The following is an 18,650-nucleotide window of genomic DNA, read 5'->3' as shown; positions in this document are numbered from 1 at the left end:
CTCCCTTGCCCAGCCCTGCAGGAGCCCTCCTCTGGTCACAAACAGCCCCACCCCCACACACCACTCTTCAGTCAAGGTCACCTCTCTAAAGAGCTGAAATAAGAAGCTACCTTCTCCTTTCTACTCCGGCCACCTCCAGCCCTGTCTTTCACAAGAGCCCCAGCGGGTTGAGTCATGCTTGGCTTATGGTCAACTGTGACCACAACCTCTTTGTTGCACCCCCACATTCCAAAGAAGGGACTAGGAACAAACAGTTTCAATTTGACCCATGGAGACTTGAGGGCCTCAGAGAGAGGGAAACCCATGCAGGGGGCAGTCTCATCCCTATGGGACCCCATTCATTCAGCCAGTCATTCCATAAGTATCTGTTGCCAAAAACAGACACATTCACTTCATGCTCAGGGGGGCCCTGGCTGCTCTTCCTGAGGTGCCCAGTGCCTCTGTTCTCTGTGGTAGCTCATTGGCTCCTCTCAGTGAACCCATGCCGGAAGTTTATTATGGAATTCATTTTACATATGGGGAACCTGAGACTTGGAGAAGTCAGTGGCCTCTTGGAGTCACCTGTCAAGCCAGGCTTCACATCCAACTGGCCCTATGCCAAAAAGTCTTGAGTATCCTCCCACCCACTGTGCCCACTTGAGCAAAACCCTCTCTCCCTCTACCACTCACAGCCCATGTGTCTTGTGATTACATGGAGCCAGGAGTGGATATGGGGGTCCAGGTGTCTGATGGCAGGGGCTGAAAGAGGCCAAGGGCCACTCAGCCAAGTGGAGGAAGTAGGGAGGGACAGGAAGAGGAACCAAGTCTTCAGAGCCAGGAGAGGTAGCCAGACACAGCCAGCCCTGCAGACTCTGACCTCTGAGAAAGGAAGTGGCCTTAAGGGTCAGCTCTGCCTGAGGGGCCCAAGAGCCTGGAAACCAGGCTGACCCCAAAGGGGAAACCCTAGACAGGACCAATCTTGCCCCTGCCTGATCTTCATCTTGCCCAAAGGACCCACCCCACCACCTCTGACCCAGACCAGGCTAGGGAACAAAAGGCCTCACTCATCCTCACCCAGGTCCTCCCTTCCTGCTGTATAACCTTGGGGGGTATGCCTGACCTTTCTGGGCCATGGTTTTCTCTTCCTCAAAGTAGACGTAATCATATGTCCTCTCAACCTCAGCATATGTTGAAAAAATTAAATGAGGTAATTTAGGGAAAACCCTTAACCAGAGTCTGACACAGAATAAGTGCCCCATGGGGTGTTAATTTTCATTGCTATCATTGTCATCAGATACCATAGTTACCATCCAAGGCCCCACCTCTTGAGGTCTTCAGAGGGAGAATCCACTTCCTGTCCCCCAGTAGCTCCTACCCACCTGCACCCACACCCACTGCCACTCCTGCCCCACCAGGACCACCAACGCACTCTGGTCTCCTCATGTTACAAACAGGAGACATGTTCCCCTGGCCCCGTCTCTCCCCATAGCCCCTTTCCCTCGTCCCCTTCTCAGCAAAGTACCCTCCACTCCTCCCAGCCTCCCAACCTGACTGATGATTCTGAGGTCACCAATGCTCTCCATGGGGTCCCTCTCAGTCTCCAGGGAGCAAGAATGCTCTTCAGTAGCTTGTGGTGCCATCATCGGCTCCCTACTTCTCCCAACCAGCTCTTGTCACCTGCAGGCCACCCCATCCTGACAGGCTCCCCAAAGCCTTAAAATGAAATTCACAGTAAGACACATTGACTGCCATTGTTTCGGAAGTCATTACAGTGATCCCCTGGAATACCCTGGAGAAAGTCACTTCTAGTGAACCGTGTGCATAGAGATGAACTGCTCAGGTCAGTGGACCACCAAGGCCCGCAGGAGCCACCAGGGGCTAGCACCCACCCACAGGTATCCTCACACACTGACAGCCCCACCACGAGTAGCAGGAGCTTCCAGATGCTGAACAATTCTTAGTAAATGCTGAACAAATTCCAAAAAAAAATCATCAGAACAAAATAAAATCTGAAAACAAAAGATTTTCTGTTTATAGGTAAAATCAAATTTGGTTCTAGGTTCCAAGGACTGATCATAAACAGGTGTGTCACTTACATGGATACCTGCCAGGTGGGTGAAGAGCTGTAGGCAGGGTGATAATCTGAATGTAAATCTGGCACTTGCAGCTCCCTTAAAACACCAGGTATGTCTCTATCCCTGTGACAACCAAAAATGCTCTTGCCCTTCCTCGTGTCCCCAGAAGCAATATGGCCCTGCTGAGAGGTCTCCAAGCCACAGACAATCAAGTCCAAGTTGCTTTGCTTGGCATGAAAGGCTCTTCAGGACCTTGCTCTGGATGGCCCCCTCCATTCATTCATGGTCTCCCTTCTTCTGTCACTCATTCATTCAAATGAGCCCTGACACCTTGTTGAGCCAGGCATGGCAGGAGCCCCTCATCTCAGGAGCTCGCAAACCAGATAATGAGGCTAATATGGGGAGTGTCCAAAACATGGATGGGGCAATGGTGAAGGAAGCCCAGTAGGCTGTGGGAGTCCAGAGGGAACACCTGACCGTCCTGGGTTCAAGAAATTCTTGGAAGAGGCATCCCCTGAACCAAGTCTTAAAGGACAAATGGCCATTCACCGGGCAGAAAGAGTATTGTGAGCAGAGGGCTCAATATCTGTAAAGGCTTAGAGGCAATTTAGTAAAGAACTGAAAGTTCTTCCCAAAGCCCTAGCTGGTGTGGCACAGTTGGTTGGAGTGTCTCGCATAACTGAGAGGTTGTGGGTTCAATCTCTGGTCTGGGCATGTGCAAGAGGCAACCAACCAATTGATGTTTTTCTCTCTCTAAAAGCAATCCTCAGGTAAAGACAAAAAAATAATTTTTTTTAAAAAAGAGTTCTCTCCAACTATCTTAATTACTGGCACATAGAAGGTGCTTGAGAATGCTTTGCAGAGTGGGTGAGTGGGACGGTGACAGAAGCCGCAGACAGGAGGAAAGCCCTGAGAGAGATCAGACCTGCCATGTGGGAGCGACTTCGCGAGTCCCCCCAGTGCCACGGACACGAATGAATGAGTATGACCGAGACATGCTGGATCTGTTTGGGGAAGGGGAGTAGATTGTGGACAGTTTCTTAGGGGAGACAAGGCCAGCAGCAGCCAGTTTCTCCGAGGAGAAAAAGGCCCCGAGCTCCCTCTTCCATAGCCTTTTATTGGGTTGTAATACACAGGAATACAGGGCAGCAAAAGAGATCTGAGGGCTTCAGAGTCTGAGTCAGTGTCTGTCAGGAAGAGAGTTGCAGAAACTCTGAGAGACATACTCATTTCCTCTCAGACCCTTATCATATGAATGAAAGTACTCTTAGCAGAGCAGATTTCACAGGTTTATCAGCAAGTCTTTGTGGTGCCAGATTTTTACCCAGGACACACTCTAACAAAGCAAGGAGCTGCACCTCTCCGCATCAGGTATTCAGGCTTAAGGGTATTAGAGCCAGGAAACGCTTCTCCCAGAGAACATGGGGACTTGGGCTTTGTCAAAGTTGGGGGGGGAGGTGAGAGTCCATTGCTCTTTGTTAAAGCCCCCCAAGTCTTGCCATGAAGGCCTCCCAAGTGATCAAGTCTGGCTTAGGTTGTCCCCCGCTGTGAGGGGTCTTACCCGTCATTGACTTCCGACCAAGCTTAGGGGGCAAGGAGAAGAAACTGAGGCAGCCTTTGCTACCAGAGACAGGCTTTGTCTCCTGCAGCTGGCATTCCAAAGGTCATCTTTCACCCTTAGCTACAAGGAGTAGAGAAACAATTCCTAAAACTAGGCAGAGTGGTCTACAACACTGCCAGATGAGAAACCTACTCTGACTGCCCAGGCTGGGAGACATTTGAGGAGTTCGAGCCCCACACTCCCTGCCCCCCACAGTCTGTCCCTAACTCAGTCACACTTCTGCAGCACCACTGGGTAGTTCACTCTGTGGTGCACCCCTTCCTACTCAGCATCCAAACCCTTCTCAACTTTCAATCCCAGCACAAACACCCCGTGGGTCCCAGCCACTTGTGGGTGTTGATGTAAGAGCCTGGGCTTTGCTGTCAGATGGATCCAGACTTAAACCCCACACCCTGGGAACCAGTTTAGCTATTTCCTGAGTCAAGTGTCAAGCCACTTACTTCCCAAGCCTCAGTTCCCTCCCTGCCTACACCCCACTTTGTTGCTATAAAGATTGCTGCTAATATTGGTGACACCCCCTGCCCAGCATCAGGCACATAGTAGGTCCTTAGTGAATGTTTGTTCTGTCACATGCTCTCTGCCTGGGTGCATCCTCACAATCACTAGGAAGAGTATCAGCTGCCTATCCCACATCGCTCCCCAGAGCAATTCATCCTCACATCAGCCCTGGGAAGTGAGTCGTTTCTTCCATTTTACAGATCAGGCCACGGAGGCCCACGGCAGTGTTGGTCCACCTAGCCAGGATCAGAACCTAGACCTGCCCACACCAGAAGCTGGATGTGTTTAACATCTGTGGACATTCCTTGACAAACTTCCTCTGGCTATCAGTGTGTCCACATGCTGACCATGTACCTCTCCTGCTCAGGAACTTTCTGTAGCTCCCCAGTACCCCCAGGGGAGGCTGGCTTCTCACTCACCTCTGCCCTACAGCTGCCCACACTGGCCCGCCTGCTCGACGCCTGCTGGCGTTCCCTCTGCCTGGCCTGTTTCTGTTCTCTGGAATCTGTCCCGCAAATGATGGCCACCTTTGAAGACGTGACTTTATTTCCCTGCATCCCTTGCCCTTGGGGGTCTTCCTCTGAAGTGGGGTTTCTTTCTTGACCCTGTCCCCTTATTCATTCAATATGTCCCCCTTGCTGGGGCAGAGAAAGGACTCGGTCCCTCCAGGGGCTCCTGGTCTGGGGAAAGAGGCTCCCTGGAAGGGAACGTGTTAGCTGAGCATGAGCAGCCATGACCACTCTCCCAACTCTCAGACTTTCCCATGGCAGGGGTGTTCTGACCAGAGGCAGAGTGGGCTGGGTGCGCCAATGTGTTTAAGTGGGGCTAAAAGCAGAAAACATTCCAGGAAGGTTTCCTGGAGGAGGAGCTTTGTGGAGGAACCTGTGTCTGAGTCTCCTCCTTGAGCCCTAAGGAGGGTGTCAACTGTCGAACACCTGAGGAAGGAAGGAAGAAGGGAAAGTGGGAGCATGGGAAGGTGCCGGAGCCAGCACAGGGCAAGGTGGAGGTTCTCTGAGGATGGAGAACACTGGGCAGGGGCAGCAGGAAGGCTATGGAAGCTTAGAATGAGGGTCATGGCATGGCACAGGGAGTAGAGGTCACGGCTGAGTGTGTGGCTCCGAGAGGATCTCAGAGGACCAGGCTAGCATGCATGACCATGAGAGAAGAGCAGGGGAGTGGGAGGAAGGAGACCATCTCCAGGTGGGAGGGGTGGACAGCAGGTCACACGCCTCAGAGGGGTCAAGGACTCCTGCTCAAGGGCTTGAGCATGAGAAGGGGGTAGGGGAGTGAAGAGTGGGGAGGCAGGAAGAGAAGCAGCAAGCTGTCTGGCCTCCTCCTGGGGCCAGGGAGCCCGGACTGGACCTTGCCCACCTCTCTCTCCTGCCTTGGGGGTGGAGGTGAGCCAGGCCAGGGTGCTGAGGCTCTGCCCCCTTCCCCAAGTGCTTGCTTCCCAGGGCCCACGCCCACCACCCTGCTCCCACCCCCAGGGCAGTAAGGAGCGCTTCCACTGGCAGAGCCACAATGTGAAACAGAGCGGTGTGGACGACATGGTGCTGCTGCCTCAGATCACCGAGGACTCCATCGTGGGCAACCTCCGAAAGCGTTTCATGGATGACTACATCTTCGTACCCTGGGCCAGGGGCAGGGCAGGCCAATGAAGGGCCAAGGGACAGGAGGAGAGCTGGCCGAGGGACAGAGGGGTAGTGGGGGGGTGAATGCTGGGAAGGGTAGCGGAGGAACTCGGGAACAGAAGGGACACTCAGATGCCTGAGCAGATGAATGGAGGGGGGTAGGGCAGCAAGAGAATGGGGTGATAGCACAGGGGACAGATGGAGTGACAGAAGTGCTCTGCTGGAGGGTGGTTGTGCCCCCCCACTTCTTCCTCTAGCCCTGGGGTAGTTCAGCCACAATATACCCATTTCCCCCATTCTGGACCTTATCCTGGTTTTTCCTAAGAGACCCAGGACACATCTGAGCATCTCCATCTCTCCCTCTTAGCAATGGGGTTCCAGGAGGCCTCAGGGCAGGAGACATCAGGCTGAGGGGACAGGGCACATGAGGGACAAAGCATGCCAGAACACTGCATGGCCCTTAACCACCCTCCAGACCTACATTGGCTCCGTGCTCATCTCTGTAAATCCCTTCAAGCAGATGCCCTACTTCACGGACCGTGAGATCGAGCTCTACCAGGGCGCAGTGAGCATGGGGCTGGGAGGGAGGCGTGGTCCCCAGGATCCTGGCCCCTAGCCCTGGGCTGAGACCTGCCCTACCCGGCAGGCCCAGTATGAGAATCCCCCGCACATCTACGCCCTCACCGACAACATGTACCGGAACATGCTCATCGACTGCGAGAACCAGTGCGTCATCATCAGGTAGGACGGGGCCTCAGACCCTCCTGCCCAGGTCCCATCCAAACAGCATCACTGCCCCGGGTATTGACTTGGAACCCTGATCCAGACAGAGGCCTCTCTGTCCCCAGCCGGCTTTCCTTTCCTGGTTACCTTCTGACCCGTGATATATTTTATTTATTCATTCTGTTATTGTCCATCTGTCCTCTAAATGTCAGCTCCAGCAGGGCAGGGACTTGTATCAGTCTCGTTCACTATTGTATCCCCAGTGCCTGGACTAGTCCCTCGCACACAGTAGGAACAGAAGGCAGGAAGGAAGGAAGGGAGGAAGGGAAGGAGGGAGGGAGGGAGGGAGGAATGATCGATCAGGGACTAAAAAGGACACTTACCCTTTCTTCTACCCTTGGCCACTGATCCCTGCTTGCCTCCGCCATTCGCAGTGGAGAAAGTGGAGCCGGAAAGACGGTGGCTGCCAAATACATCATGGGCTATATCTCCAAGGTGTCTGGTGGGGGCGAGAAGGTCCAGGTGAGACAAACAGAAAGAAGGCCACGTTACCTCCCACTCCGCGGCGTTTTATCCTCCACATGTGCCTCAGCCTGACCTCTCCCTCCAACCCCCCTGCCACCCCCAGCACGTGAAGGACATCATCCTGCAATCAAACCCACTGCTCGAGGCCTTCGGCAACGCCAAGACCGTGCGCAACAACAATTCCAGTCGTTTTGTGAGTCCGCAGCCCTGCTTTGGGTGCAACCACACCCTACACACACGCACACACGCACGCACGCACGCACACACGCACACACACCCCACCCTCCTCTACCTTCATGCCCAAAATTACAGGAAATACCTGCTCCTGGACGGGACTCTCACTGCCCGCTCACTGTGCATTAAAACAGAGTTGCTGTCACAGACCAGGACAGGTTTGTGTCACCTTCTGAAATGCTCCCCTGGCTGCAACTATGCCGTGTGTGCCCCCACAGTCATGTTTCGGTCCTATTCAGTCCTTCTTTCCTCCCTACCCTCAAGAAATGATTTTTAGGTTCCTTCTTTGTGTCAGGTGCTATGCTGAGTCCAATGGAGACAGACTAGGTAACCAGATCCAGGTTTAGGGTCTGGTTCTGTCACTATTTAGACATGTGGCTTGGACAAAGAAACAATATAACATCTTGAGTCTCCTCTGTTTTCTTCTCCATAATGTGGGATGATATTAAAATCTACCTCATAGACCTCAACACTCAGTACAATACCTGCACATAGAAATGACTTAGTAAATTCCATATGCTAATAAGAATTTTATTTCCCAAAACATTATTAGCTATATTTTATTTTCTAATACATATTTATAATACAATTATATTTAAGTATTTTCCCCAATACTTTATTATTAAAATTTCAAATACACACAGAACATGGAAGAATAAAGTGAACATCTGTATGCTCCTCTCCCAGATTCTTTTTTAAAATATTTTTATTGATTATGCTATTATAGTTTTCCCAATTTTTCCCCCTCTATCCCCCCTCTGCCCTGCCCCCCAACCTGCCAGCATTCCCCCCCCTTGGTTCATGTCCATGAGTTGTACACATAAATTTTTTGAGTTCTCTGTTTCCCATGCCATTTTTCATCTCTCCTTGTCTACCTGATGCCTACTAACCATGCTTCTTCTTCCCTGTACCTTTTCCCCATTATTCCTCCCCTCTCCCCACTGAAATCCCTCCATGTGATATCCATTTCTCTGATTCTGTTCCTGTTCTGGTTGTTTGCTTAGTTTTTGTTTGTTTGTTTGTTTGTTTGTTTTAACATGGGAGAGCTGTTTGTTTTTTAATATTTTATTTACTTATCTTTAGAGGGGAAGGGAAGGAGAGAGGGAGAAAAATATCAATGTACGGTTACCTCTTGTGCGTCCCCTGATGGGAACTGGCCTGCACTGTGCACTGACTGGGAATTGAACCTCAATCCTTTGGTTCGCAGGCCCACGCTCAATCCACTGAGCTACACCAGCCAGGGCTGTTTGCTTAATTTTTGTTTTCATTATTTTTATTTTATTTTAGGTTCATTTGTTGATAGTTGTGAGTTTGTTGTCATTTTACTGTTTATATTTTTTGTCTTCTTTTTCTTAGGTAAGTCCCTTTAACGTTTCATAAAATAAGGGCTTGGTGATGAGGAACTTCTTTAACTTGACCTTATCTGGGAAGCACTTTACCTGCCCTCCCATTCTAAGTAAAAGCTTCGCCGGATAGAGCAATCTTAGATGTAGGTCCTTGCCTTTCATGACTTGGAATACTTCTTTCCAGCCCCTTCTTGCCTGCAAGTTTTCTTTTGAGAAATCAGCTGATAGCCTTTGTAGGTAACTCTCTCCTTTCTCCTTGCTTCTTTTAGGATTCCCTCTTTATATTTAATCTTGGGTAACTTAGTGACAATGTGTCTTGGTATGTTCCTCTCTGGGTTCAATTTCTTTGGGACTCTCTGGGCTTCCTAGACTTCCTGGAAGTCTATTTTCTTTGCCAAATTGGGGAAGTTTTCCTTCATCATTTGTTCAAATAAATTTTCAGTTTCTTGCTGTTGTTCTACTTCTGGCACCCCTATAATTCAGATATTGGAACATTTCATGTTGTCCCAGAGAGGGACAACCCTCTCTGAAGAAATTGTAACAATTTCTTCACTTTTCAAATTCTTGTTTCTTCATTTTGTTTTGGATGGATGTTTATTTTTTTTCCCTTTTGTTCCAAATCGTTGCTTTGAGTCCTGGTTTCCTTCCTGTCACTGTTGGTTCCATGAACATTCTGCTTTATTTCACTTTGGGTATCATTTTCATATTTCTTTTTTTTTTCATTTTTACATTTTATTTTTGACCAAGCTCAATCAGATCCATGAGCATGTTGATTACCAGGGCTTTAAATTCTCCATCAAATAGGTTGGCCATCTCCTCCTCACTTAGCTCTCTTTCTGGGGCTTTACTCTGTTCTTTCATTTGGGCCCTGTTTCTTTGTCTTGGCCCAGCTGATAGGTTGTAAGGAGGCGGGGCTTGAGGTATTCACTGAGGCAAGGTGACCCTCTTTGCTGCGTTATTGGTTGGGGAGGGGCCAGATGGAACAGTGTGGCTACCTGCTCATCTCTATCACCCTTTTCAACAGACTCTCCTGTGAGACTGGGAGCTTCTACCGCCACAACCCGGCAGCCCACAGCCACCTCTGAGTCCCTATAAACCCACCCCTCCCTGCAGCCCACCAGCTCAGCAGCCAGCCCCGCCCCCAAGGTCTGCTGGGTCCTGGTGGTTTTTCCGCGTCTTTGGACACTGTCCACCTACCAGTCTGGTTGTACTGGTTGACTTCAATTCCTTTTTTGTTGGAGTTCCACGCAGTTTGATTTTCTGGCACTTTTGGTGGTTTATTCATTTCAGATTGGTTGTTATCCTCTTTCTGGTTGTGCAAGGAAACAAAGGTTCTCTACCTACGCCTCGATCTTGGCTGGAACTCTCCTCTCCCAGACTCTATCATTAGCATTTTACTATACTCGTTCCAAGATATCTCCATCCATCTTGCTATCTGGTTGTGTGATGCAGTGCAAAGCAAGCAGCCAACACCATGCCTTCTCCCACAACACTCCAGCATGCAGATCATTGATAACAGTCCATTATAAATATGCAGTTCTTCCATTTCTTTTAAAATAAAATTTGCACTCTGCAAAATACATATCTCTAAAGTGCACCATTCAGTGAAAAATGCACACACTGTGCAACCCAAACCCTGCCAATACACAGAACATCACCACGGCCCCAGGAGGCCCCCCATCCCTTTCCAGTCAGTTCTACTCCCACCCTAATCCAGAAGCAACCACTCCTGTTTTTCACCATAGATTAGTTTCAGCTGTCCTAGAACTTCATGTAAATGAAATCACACAGTGTGTTTTCAAATTACTGATACACCCATAAACATGGATAAATCTCAAAATGTATAATTACATTTTATTTTATGTGGTCTTATTGTACAATAGAGTAAGTATATATCATATACTACAGGTGTTTGCATAGTACAATGCCATAATTTGTATTGCTCTCGGATGGAAGTGCAGAAAGGAGACATCATGTGGCTTGTCTGCCCTCCAACCTGCGGCCAGAGAAGAGTCCAGGTGGTGTCAGAGGCCAAAGAGAGGGCTCGTGGGGCCCTTGCTCTGGGCTGAGGGACAACATGTGGGAGACACTCAGCATGATTGAAACCAGTAGCTTCCCATAGAGACATGGAAGCCTCTGTGTTGTAGTAGAGGGACTGAGGACCTACCTGGTCAGTAAAATGGGATACTGCCCTGACTGGTGTGGCTCAGTGGGTTTGGCGTCATCCCGTGAAGCAAAAGTTCACAGGTTCGATCCCCGGTCAGGGCACGTGCCCAGGTTGTGGGTTCAGTCCCCAGTTGGGGCGTGTGTGAGAGGCGATGAATCGATGTTTCTTTCTCACATTGATATTTCTCTCTCCTCTCTTTCTTTTTTTTCTCTCTAAAAATAAATAAATAAATAATCTTAAAAAAATAAAACACGATACTTCTCTGTGCCAGGCACAGGGCCAATGCCCCAAGTGAGGGTTTGAATTCTCAGAGAGGAAGATAAAGGCATTCCTGGCCCAGGAAATAACTTAAGCAAAGGCTGGAAAGGAGGAGCTGGTGGAAAAGACAATCAGGGCATAAGTGGGGGTTGGGGAAAGGAAAGCAAGTTGAAGTCACACGGGGTCACATGGGTAAGAGGAGGAAAGAGGCTAGGCTCCCGAGGCCCACCCCCAGTCCGTCCCCTACCCCTGCATCCCTGGGCCCTGCTGTGGGGCTTACATGCTTCTCTCACATTCAGGGAAAGTATTTTGAGATCCAGTTCAGCCGTGGCGGGGAGCCAGACGGGGGCAAGATCTCCAACTTCCTGCTGGAGAAATCCCGTGTGGTTACGCAGAATGAAAATGAGAGGAACTTCCACATCTACTACCAGGTGCAAGAAGCGGGGAACCCCACCTGGGGTCTAGGGGTGGCAGGAGGAGGGTCTGTGAGGACTGGGGGACCCCAAGGCCTGAGCCAATTCAGCGCACAAGCATTGCTCCCCCTCCAGCTGCTGGAAGGAGCCTCCCAGGAGCAGCGGCAGAACCTGGGGCTCATGACCCCCGACTATTATTACTACCTCAACCAATCAGACACCTACAAGGTGGATGGCACTGATGACAGAAGTGACTTCAGTGAGACTCTGGTGAGCACCAACTGCCCCTCCAGCCCTGGTATCCTTTTGTGGATCAGGAAACCGAGTTCCAGAGGCAAGCAGGGACTTGCCCAAGGTCGCACCCTGAGGTCAGGAAAGAGGTAAAATGGGCGCCAGATGCCTGATTCTGAGTCCATGCTGTGACCCCAGAAGCCCAACCTCAGAGGACAGGGGTGGCGGGCAGTTAGAATGGTGGCTCAGGCCCTGTCCTCGGTGCCTGCAGAGTGCCATGCAGGTCATCGGGATCCCACCCAGTGCCCAGCAGCTGGTCCTGCAGCTCGTAGCCGGCATCCTGCACTTGGGAAACATCAGCTTCCGTGAAGATGGGAACTATGCCCGGGTGGAGAGTGTGGACCGTGAGTGTGGGGACTGAGGGAGGCGGGGAGCAGGCATGTGGTGGGGGTGCTTCCTCCTAATTCAGGCCCCAAAGGGTGAGAACCCACGAGGACAATTTCAGTGTCACTGGGCAAAATTGGGAGAGACCGGGCACTGGAAGAGACAAGAGCCTGACGGCTGCCCCCTCCCTCCCCCCACCCCCACCCTGCAGTCCTGGCCTTTCCTGCCTACCTGCTGGGCATTGACAGCGGGAGGCTACAGGAGAAGCTGACCAGCCGCAAGATGGACAGCCGCTGGGGCGGGCGCAGCGAGTCCATCAACGTGACCCTGAACGTGGAACAGGCAACTTACACTCGCGACGCCCTGGCCAAGGGGCTCTACGCCCGTCTCTTTGACTTCCTCGTGGAGGCCAGTGTGACAGGGGTGGGGTTGGCAAGGGAGAGGTGCTCTGGGGCCAGCCAGGGCAGGAAGGCAGGCATGACTGTTACAACCTCACCGGTTCCCCGCCGTGGGCCGCACAAAGCAGGGACAGGGTGGTCACGTGGCAAACAGAAGGCTACCTATGCCTGGGGCATGGAGCCCAGGCGTGGACTCCATGGCATAGGGGCTGTGGTGACAGAGAGGGTGGGTGTGCGTGGGAGCAGAGAGGAAGCCTATCTAGGGGGCCAGGTGGCGGACAGGATGAGTCAGGGCAGCAAATGGGGACAGAGCAGTAGCTAATGTCACCTAACACCCAGCGTGCCCCCTTTACTGTTTTACATGCATCGGCTTATTTAATTCTTAAAAAGAGCCCTATACAATCCTTGCTAATATTCACCGATTGTAAAGATAATAGATGGGGCAGGGTCAGTAAGGGGTAGAGCCAGCTCCCAAGGCAGGAACCTGGCACTCTAATGCCTGGGTTCCTCATACAAGTGCCTGATAGGGGTGTACACAGAGCCTGCACTGCGCCCAGGAGTCCAGTGGGCTGGCACTGACCTCCTGCCCCTACCTGCATCACAGGCCATCAACCGTGCTATGCAGAAGCCCCAGGAAGAGTACAGCATTGGTGTGCTTGACATCTACGGCTTTGAGATTTTCCAGGTGTGGGCTCTGCTCCCAGATGCACTCCCTATTGCCGTGGCCCCAGGAGCCTCCAGCATCAGCGCAATGAAGGCAGCCCTCTTTTCTTCTCTCCACAGAAAAACGGCTTTGAGCAATTCTGCATCAACTTTGTCAATGAGAAGCTACAGCAGATCTTTATTGAACTCACCCTGAAGGCAGAGCAGGTGGGCAGGGGCAGCCAAGTGGCCAGGGACACGGGACACTGGGTTGGAGGCGGGACCATGCTGGTTGCTGAGCAACCAGGGACACCCTCAGCCCCCATTTTCATCTCTCTCTACTGACCCATCCAGGCTCCTCTGTGAGATTTCTGTTGAAGATGCTTTCCACCTTTCAAGCTTTGACAAGGGCTGGGGAATAATGTCTTTATCCAATCCTTCAGTAATTACTTACTGAGCACCTACTGTGTGCCAGGCACTGTCTGCAGTGCCGGGGAGGCTACCATGAACAGGAAGGACAAAAGTCCCTGATGTTTTTGTACTGCCTGTCCCATAGAAGCAGAGCCTCAGACAAGGATTCAGGGCAAAGACCAGGAAGGGAGTGAGGCAGTAAGAGAGGGATCTTTTAAAAAATCCCCAGTGGGGTGTAGTAATGAGCAGGTTACCCACGGGCCACTGGGGTTCAGTGCTCCTGGGCCCCAGGCAACTTTGCAGAGCAGACCTCAGGGTGGGCCTACTGAGGAATGAGGGAGCCAAGGCACGTCGCCAGCATAAGTCTACTGGTGGCTGAGGGCTGCCAGGGTGGGGGGGGTGACACGTTCGGCCTGTGCCCCACACAGGGTAAAGGCTTTGTTACAGTAGACAGTCCTAACTGATGAGATTGTGGAGGAAATTTGGAGGGAGCATAGCCCCATTTTCTTTTTTTCAATGAAAGGGAAACATATTGAGGCTCCAGAGCCGGGGTTCAGGCAGAAGGCACCTTGCGAGTTGAGACGGTGACAGAGGGGCCTTATCGGACCCTTCTCTTGGGGCACAGGCTGTAGGTGTGGCTGTACTGTGTCTTGCAGGCAGTTGACAGTGCAGGGTGCAGGCAGGGGTAGTACTGGCAGATCATTGTGTTGCAGTTATGCTTCTGGGCAGGCTGGCGGAGGGAGGGCTCAATGCTGCCACCCCGCAGACGAGACACCAAGTGTGGGTAGGCTGTCTAGGTATTGTCACCTGACAGAGTATGGCCATCTCCAGCTGTTTGTCTGCAAAATTCAGATGCTGCAGGCAGGTGGAATGCCCTCCTGGTCTTGGACTGTAGCTCCGACACTCTCGGTTGTATCACTGGGCTCAGCCTCGCAGGCGCCAGCCCTGACAGTCCGGGTCCCATAAGATCCGAGGCTCTGCATCCATAGGGCAGGCTGTGCGCCGCCTGGTTGAAGAGAGAGTGGCAGACAGCCTCGCTTTCTTCACCCATCCTCAAGCATACATTCTAGAAATACACACACCTCTGCCAAGACACCCACCCTAGCCCTGCTCTTTTGCCACCCCCAGGAGGAGTATGTCCAGGAGGGCATCCGCTGGACTCCCATCCAGTATTTCAACAACAAAATCGTCTGTGACCTCATTGAAAACAAGCTGGTGAGAGCCAGGCCAGCTTTGGGGTGGCTCAGGAGGCCCCAGAGCTGAGTCTAGGAGGCTTGGGAGAGCCAGGAGGGAGTGGTGGTCCCCACAGGCCCCTCTCTGTCCAGGAGGGCAACTGACACATCCCATCACCCGTCTCCCCCATCCACTCTGCCCACCTGCTCGCCCTTCACTTAGTCACTCAACAAACACCGCCCGCAGCAGCCTGCTCAGGGACAGGTCCCCCAGTAGACAGCCCAGTCTGAGAAAGGGGGACAGGCAAGAATCCCTTATGAGATCCATCACCCCGCCTTGCACACCAGGAGGCTTTCACAGCAGCACTCCCACACACATTTGGCTCTGCTACCACATTTTGCTCTTATGTTTAGAAGCCACCCCTACTATGCTAGTGAAGGTCCCTGCCATGGGATTCGGGCAGGTGAGGGCCAGGCTGAGCAACTGCCACCTCCCCATGACCACAGAGCCCCCCGGGCATCATGAGTGTCCTGGATGACGTATGTGCCACCATGCACGCCACAGGCGATGGCGCCGACCAGACGCTGCTGCAGAAGCTACAGGCAGCCGTGGGCACCCATGAGCACTTCAACAGCTGGAGCGCTGGCTTCGTCATCCACCACTATGCTGGCAAGGTGTGATGCGCCCGCCTCCCCCACCCACTTCCTCTGGCTCTCTCACCCCCATCCCCCCACCTCCTGAGTGGTCCCCAGCAGGGCCTCCTTACAGAACCCAGGGGTCTCCAGGCTGCAGCCTCCAACCTCTCAATGGATGGAGTCCCCAGGGGCCCCCAGCCAGGACCGCAGAACTCTACTCACCCCATTCTCCAGTGCTACCCTAACTGACCAGGAACACAGACCCCTAGAAGCTAGCCTGGCCCTCCACAGAGCCTTCAGCCAGAGCTGCAGAAACCCATTGGGCCATGATCAAGGCCAGAGCTCCCCCTCCCCTTTGCAGGGTAGAAACTCCCTCCAAATGACCCCAAATTTGGCAGCAGACCCCCAAACTCCAATGTGAACAGTAAGCCCCACTAACCCTGTGCTCTAGGACACAGCCCACCACCTTCTGACCCCAAATGGAGATCCCAGGCCCATGCTGCAAGCCACCACCCTCCAAAATGGGCTCGAGTCCCCTGCAGACCCCTCTCCAAGACTGTAGCAATCCACCAACACCCCCGACCCTCGCCATGGTCCCCCTCCCCAGCTGACTGGACTGCAGACTCTCCCGTGGGCAGAGTGACTTTAACATGGGCAGTAGACAACCCCAGGGATCCTCAGGCTTGCTACAACCCACCAGCCCCTAAAGTGGCCTAGGGCTCCTATGTGCCCTGAGCCAGGGAATGCCCACAGTGGGGAGCCCCCACCTTGGACAGCAGACTCAGCCCACAAGCCTGGCCGAAGTCCCCCAGGGATCTTCAGCCACTGCCGTAACTTTACCCCAAAACAGCCTCCCATCCCCTCAACTGGCCACAACACAGAGGCTCTAACCTTTTAACTCCAACTTAAATAGCAGAACCCCCACCCTAGGGACCTCCTGCCTAGGCTGCAGCCCGCCCCCAAAATCTGGGCTCTAACCATCCCCTCCCCCTGCCTCTGATCCAGGCTGCTGGGACGTAACACCAGCTCCCCTCACCACTGACCCAGACTACAGGTCCCACTCTCCGATTTCACCTTAAACATCAGAACTGTGGGGACCCCAGGCCCTCCCTGGCTGCTGCCCTTGCCCCTTCTTCTGGACCACAGATATTGCCTCCCTTTTCTTACCCAAGAGCAGGACCCTCACCCACCTGGGCTATAAGCCCAGCCCCTCCTGCCACCCTGGCCTCAGCCCCTCACTACCCCTCTGCCGCCACCTTCCAGGTCTCCTATGATGTCCACGGCTTTTGTGAGAGGAACCGAGACGTTCTCTTCACTGACCTCATAGAGCTGATGCAGACCAGTGAGCAGTGAGTGGCCCTGGGCATGGGGACATCTAGGCAGAACCCACCCCTGGGGATGGAGGTGGCCCAGGGACCACCCCATCTTCCCCAGAGCTCCCAGCCACAGACTGTCGGGGTGGCTATGAGGCCAGGGCAGTATTCCTAGTGACCAGTTCTGATTCAACAGTAACACGTCCAGCACTGCACCTACAAACCCAAGCATTCAGCGCGGGCAGCATCCCTTGCCATGCAGGGAGAACACGTCATGCCCTGCACTTTTATGCACTAACACACATGGCTCTATCTCCGTGCCCACAGCCCTATGCCAGGTGCCATATTTTGGCTTTTCATACCTCAGAATTTTGTGCAAGCTATGCTCTTGGACCAGGCACCATTTGAATTTGCAGAGCTGGATGATGTAACAAGTCAGAGAACCCAGCTGCTTGGGGAGACAGACACCAAACTAGGAGATGACACAGACGGCGTCTAGCACCAACAGCCCTGAAGAGGCGACAACCATTCCTGGACCAGCCACATGGGCTCCACCCGATGGCTCCAGGGGCAGACTCCCAGGCCGCACCCCAGGCAGATGGGACCCAAATCTGGGTTTTAACAAGACCTTCATCCCACCCCCACCCATGGGGCCCATGTGCAAGTCAGAGTTTGAGGTTCACTGGTCTAGAGCAGCAATTTTCAACCTTTTTCATCTCGTGGCACATGTACGCCAATTACTAAAATTCTGCAACACAGAAATTTTTATCGATCTGACAAAAAATAGGTATAATTTTGATTCATTTACACCAGATGGTTACTGTTGTGTTGGCTATTGTCATTTTCTTATTTGACATCTAAGGGAAAAGAGATCAGTGCCCATGATGAAATAGTCACGTACCGAATGTGTTGAAAGGTCTTGCAGCACGCCTGTTGAAAATCGCTGCTTTAGACAGTGCTGTCCAATACATTCCACATCCAACAGAATTCAAGCTACACATATAATATTTTTTAATCCTCACCAAAGATATCTATAATGATTTTTAAAGAGAGGGGAAGTGAGGGGGAAGAGAGAGAGAGAAACATTGACCAGTTGCCTCTTGTATGCACATGACCGGGGATCGAACCTGCAACCTTGGTTTGTGCCCTGACCAGGAATCTAACCTGCAACCCTTTGGTGGATGAGACAACACTCCAACAATGGAGCCATGTGGCCAGGGCCATGTAATTTTTTTAAGCCTTCTTTAGTTATAATTGACATACCATGAAATGCACCCAACTTAAGAAGTGATTTTTACTACCGACTTGGACAGCCATTGTTTGCATCGCCCACAAAAAGAGGCCTTGTGACAAATTGCAGTCAATCCCCATCTCTACCACCTGTGCCATTCTACATTTTCTAGTAAGCACATTTAAGAAGTAAAAAGGCAAACAGGTAAATTTTATAAATGTTTTCTTTAACTCACTATAGACAAAATATAATCATCACAATATGCAATCAATATTTTTAAATTATTCATGAATTCTTATATTGACTTTTTCCACACTGCATCTTCTTGGAAATCCAGTGTGTATTTTAACAGAACAGTACATCTCAATTCAGACGGGTTCTCAATAATGCCCTGACCGGTGTGGCTCAGTTGCTTGGGTGTCATTCTGCAAAACAAAAGGTTGCTGGTTTGATTCCTGGCCAAGGCACATGCTCGGGTTGTGGGTTTGGTCCCAGATCAGGGCAGAAGCAACAGGCAACTAATCAATATTTTTCTTTCACATCAATGTCTCTCTTACTCTCTCTCTCGCCCCCCATCCATGCCCCTCTCTCTAAAAAATATGTAAATAAATAATATCTCTTTTAAAAATCAGGGTTCTCAATGACCACGTGTACCCAGTGGCCACCATGTTGGAAGGCACACAGCCATGGTTGTCAAAGTCAGGCTCCTGGGCCAGCAGCATCTGCAAAGAAAAACTAAGTTGCTCAAGGGAGAGAGAGTAG

At 51.8% G+C, this 18,650-nt stretch overlaps 1 protein-coding gene across 2 annotated transcripts in view; it reads left to right on the top strand.

Annotated features, from left to right (window-relative positions):
* The window catches only part of MYO1F (myosin IF), a 39,130-nt gene that overhangs the window by 6,488 nt on the left and 13,992 nt on the right, over positions 1-18,650 (top strand). For both annotated transcript variants that reach the window (XM_037158909.2, XM_037158908.2), the window contains exons 2-15: positions 5,661-5,798; positions 6,280-6,369; positions 6,451-6,545; positions 6,962-7,049; positions 7,156-7,245; positions 11,357-11,488; positions 11,606-11,740; positions 11,973-12,105; positions 12,297-12,493; positions 13,088-13,168; positions 13,267-13,353; positions 14,665-14,751; positions 15,216-15,383; positions 16,608-16,693. In XM_037158909.2, the coding sequence (XP_037014804.2) occupies positions 5,721-5,798; positions 6,280-6,369; positions 6,451-6,545; positions 6,962-7,049; positions 7,156-7,245; positions 11,357-11,488; positions 11,606-11,740; positions 11,973-12,105; positions 12,297-12,493; positions 13,088-13,168; positions 13,267-13,353; positions 14,665-14,751; positions 15,216-15,383; positions 16,608-16,693 (1,547 nt within the window). In that variant the 5' untranslated portion in view covers positions 5,661-5,720. The remainder of the gene's footprint in view (positions 1-5,660; positions 5,799-6,279; positions 6,370-6,450; positions 6,546-6,961; positions 7,050-7,155; positions 7,246-11,356; positions 11,489-11,605; positions 11,741-11,972; positions 12,106-12,296; positions 12,494-13,087; positions 13,169-13,266; positions 13,354-14,664; positions 14,752-15,215; positions 15,384-16,607; positions 16,694-18,650) is intronic.

The sequence above is a fragment of the Artibeus jamaicensis genome, unplaced genomic scaffold, assembly GCF_021234435.1.
Source record: "Artibeus jamaicensis isolate MK-2021 breed Jamaican fruit bat unplaced genomic scaffold, CSHL_Jam_final contig_648, whole genome shotgun sequence".
Taxonomy (NCBI): domain Eukaryota; kingdom Metazoa; phylum Chordata; class Mammalia; order Chiroptera; family Phyllostomidae; genus Artibeus; species Artibeus jamaicensis.
The sequence above is the reverse complement of the archived record's forward strand: the minus strand, read 5'-3'. Positions and strand labels throughout refer to the sequence as shown.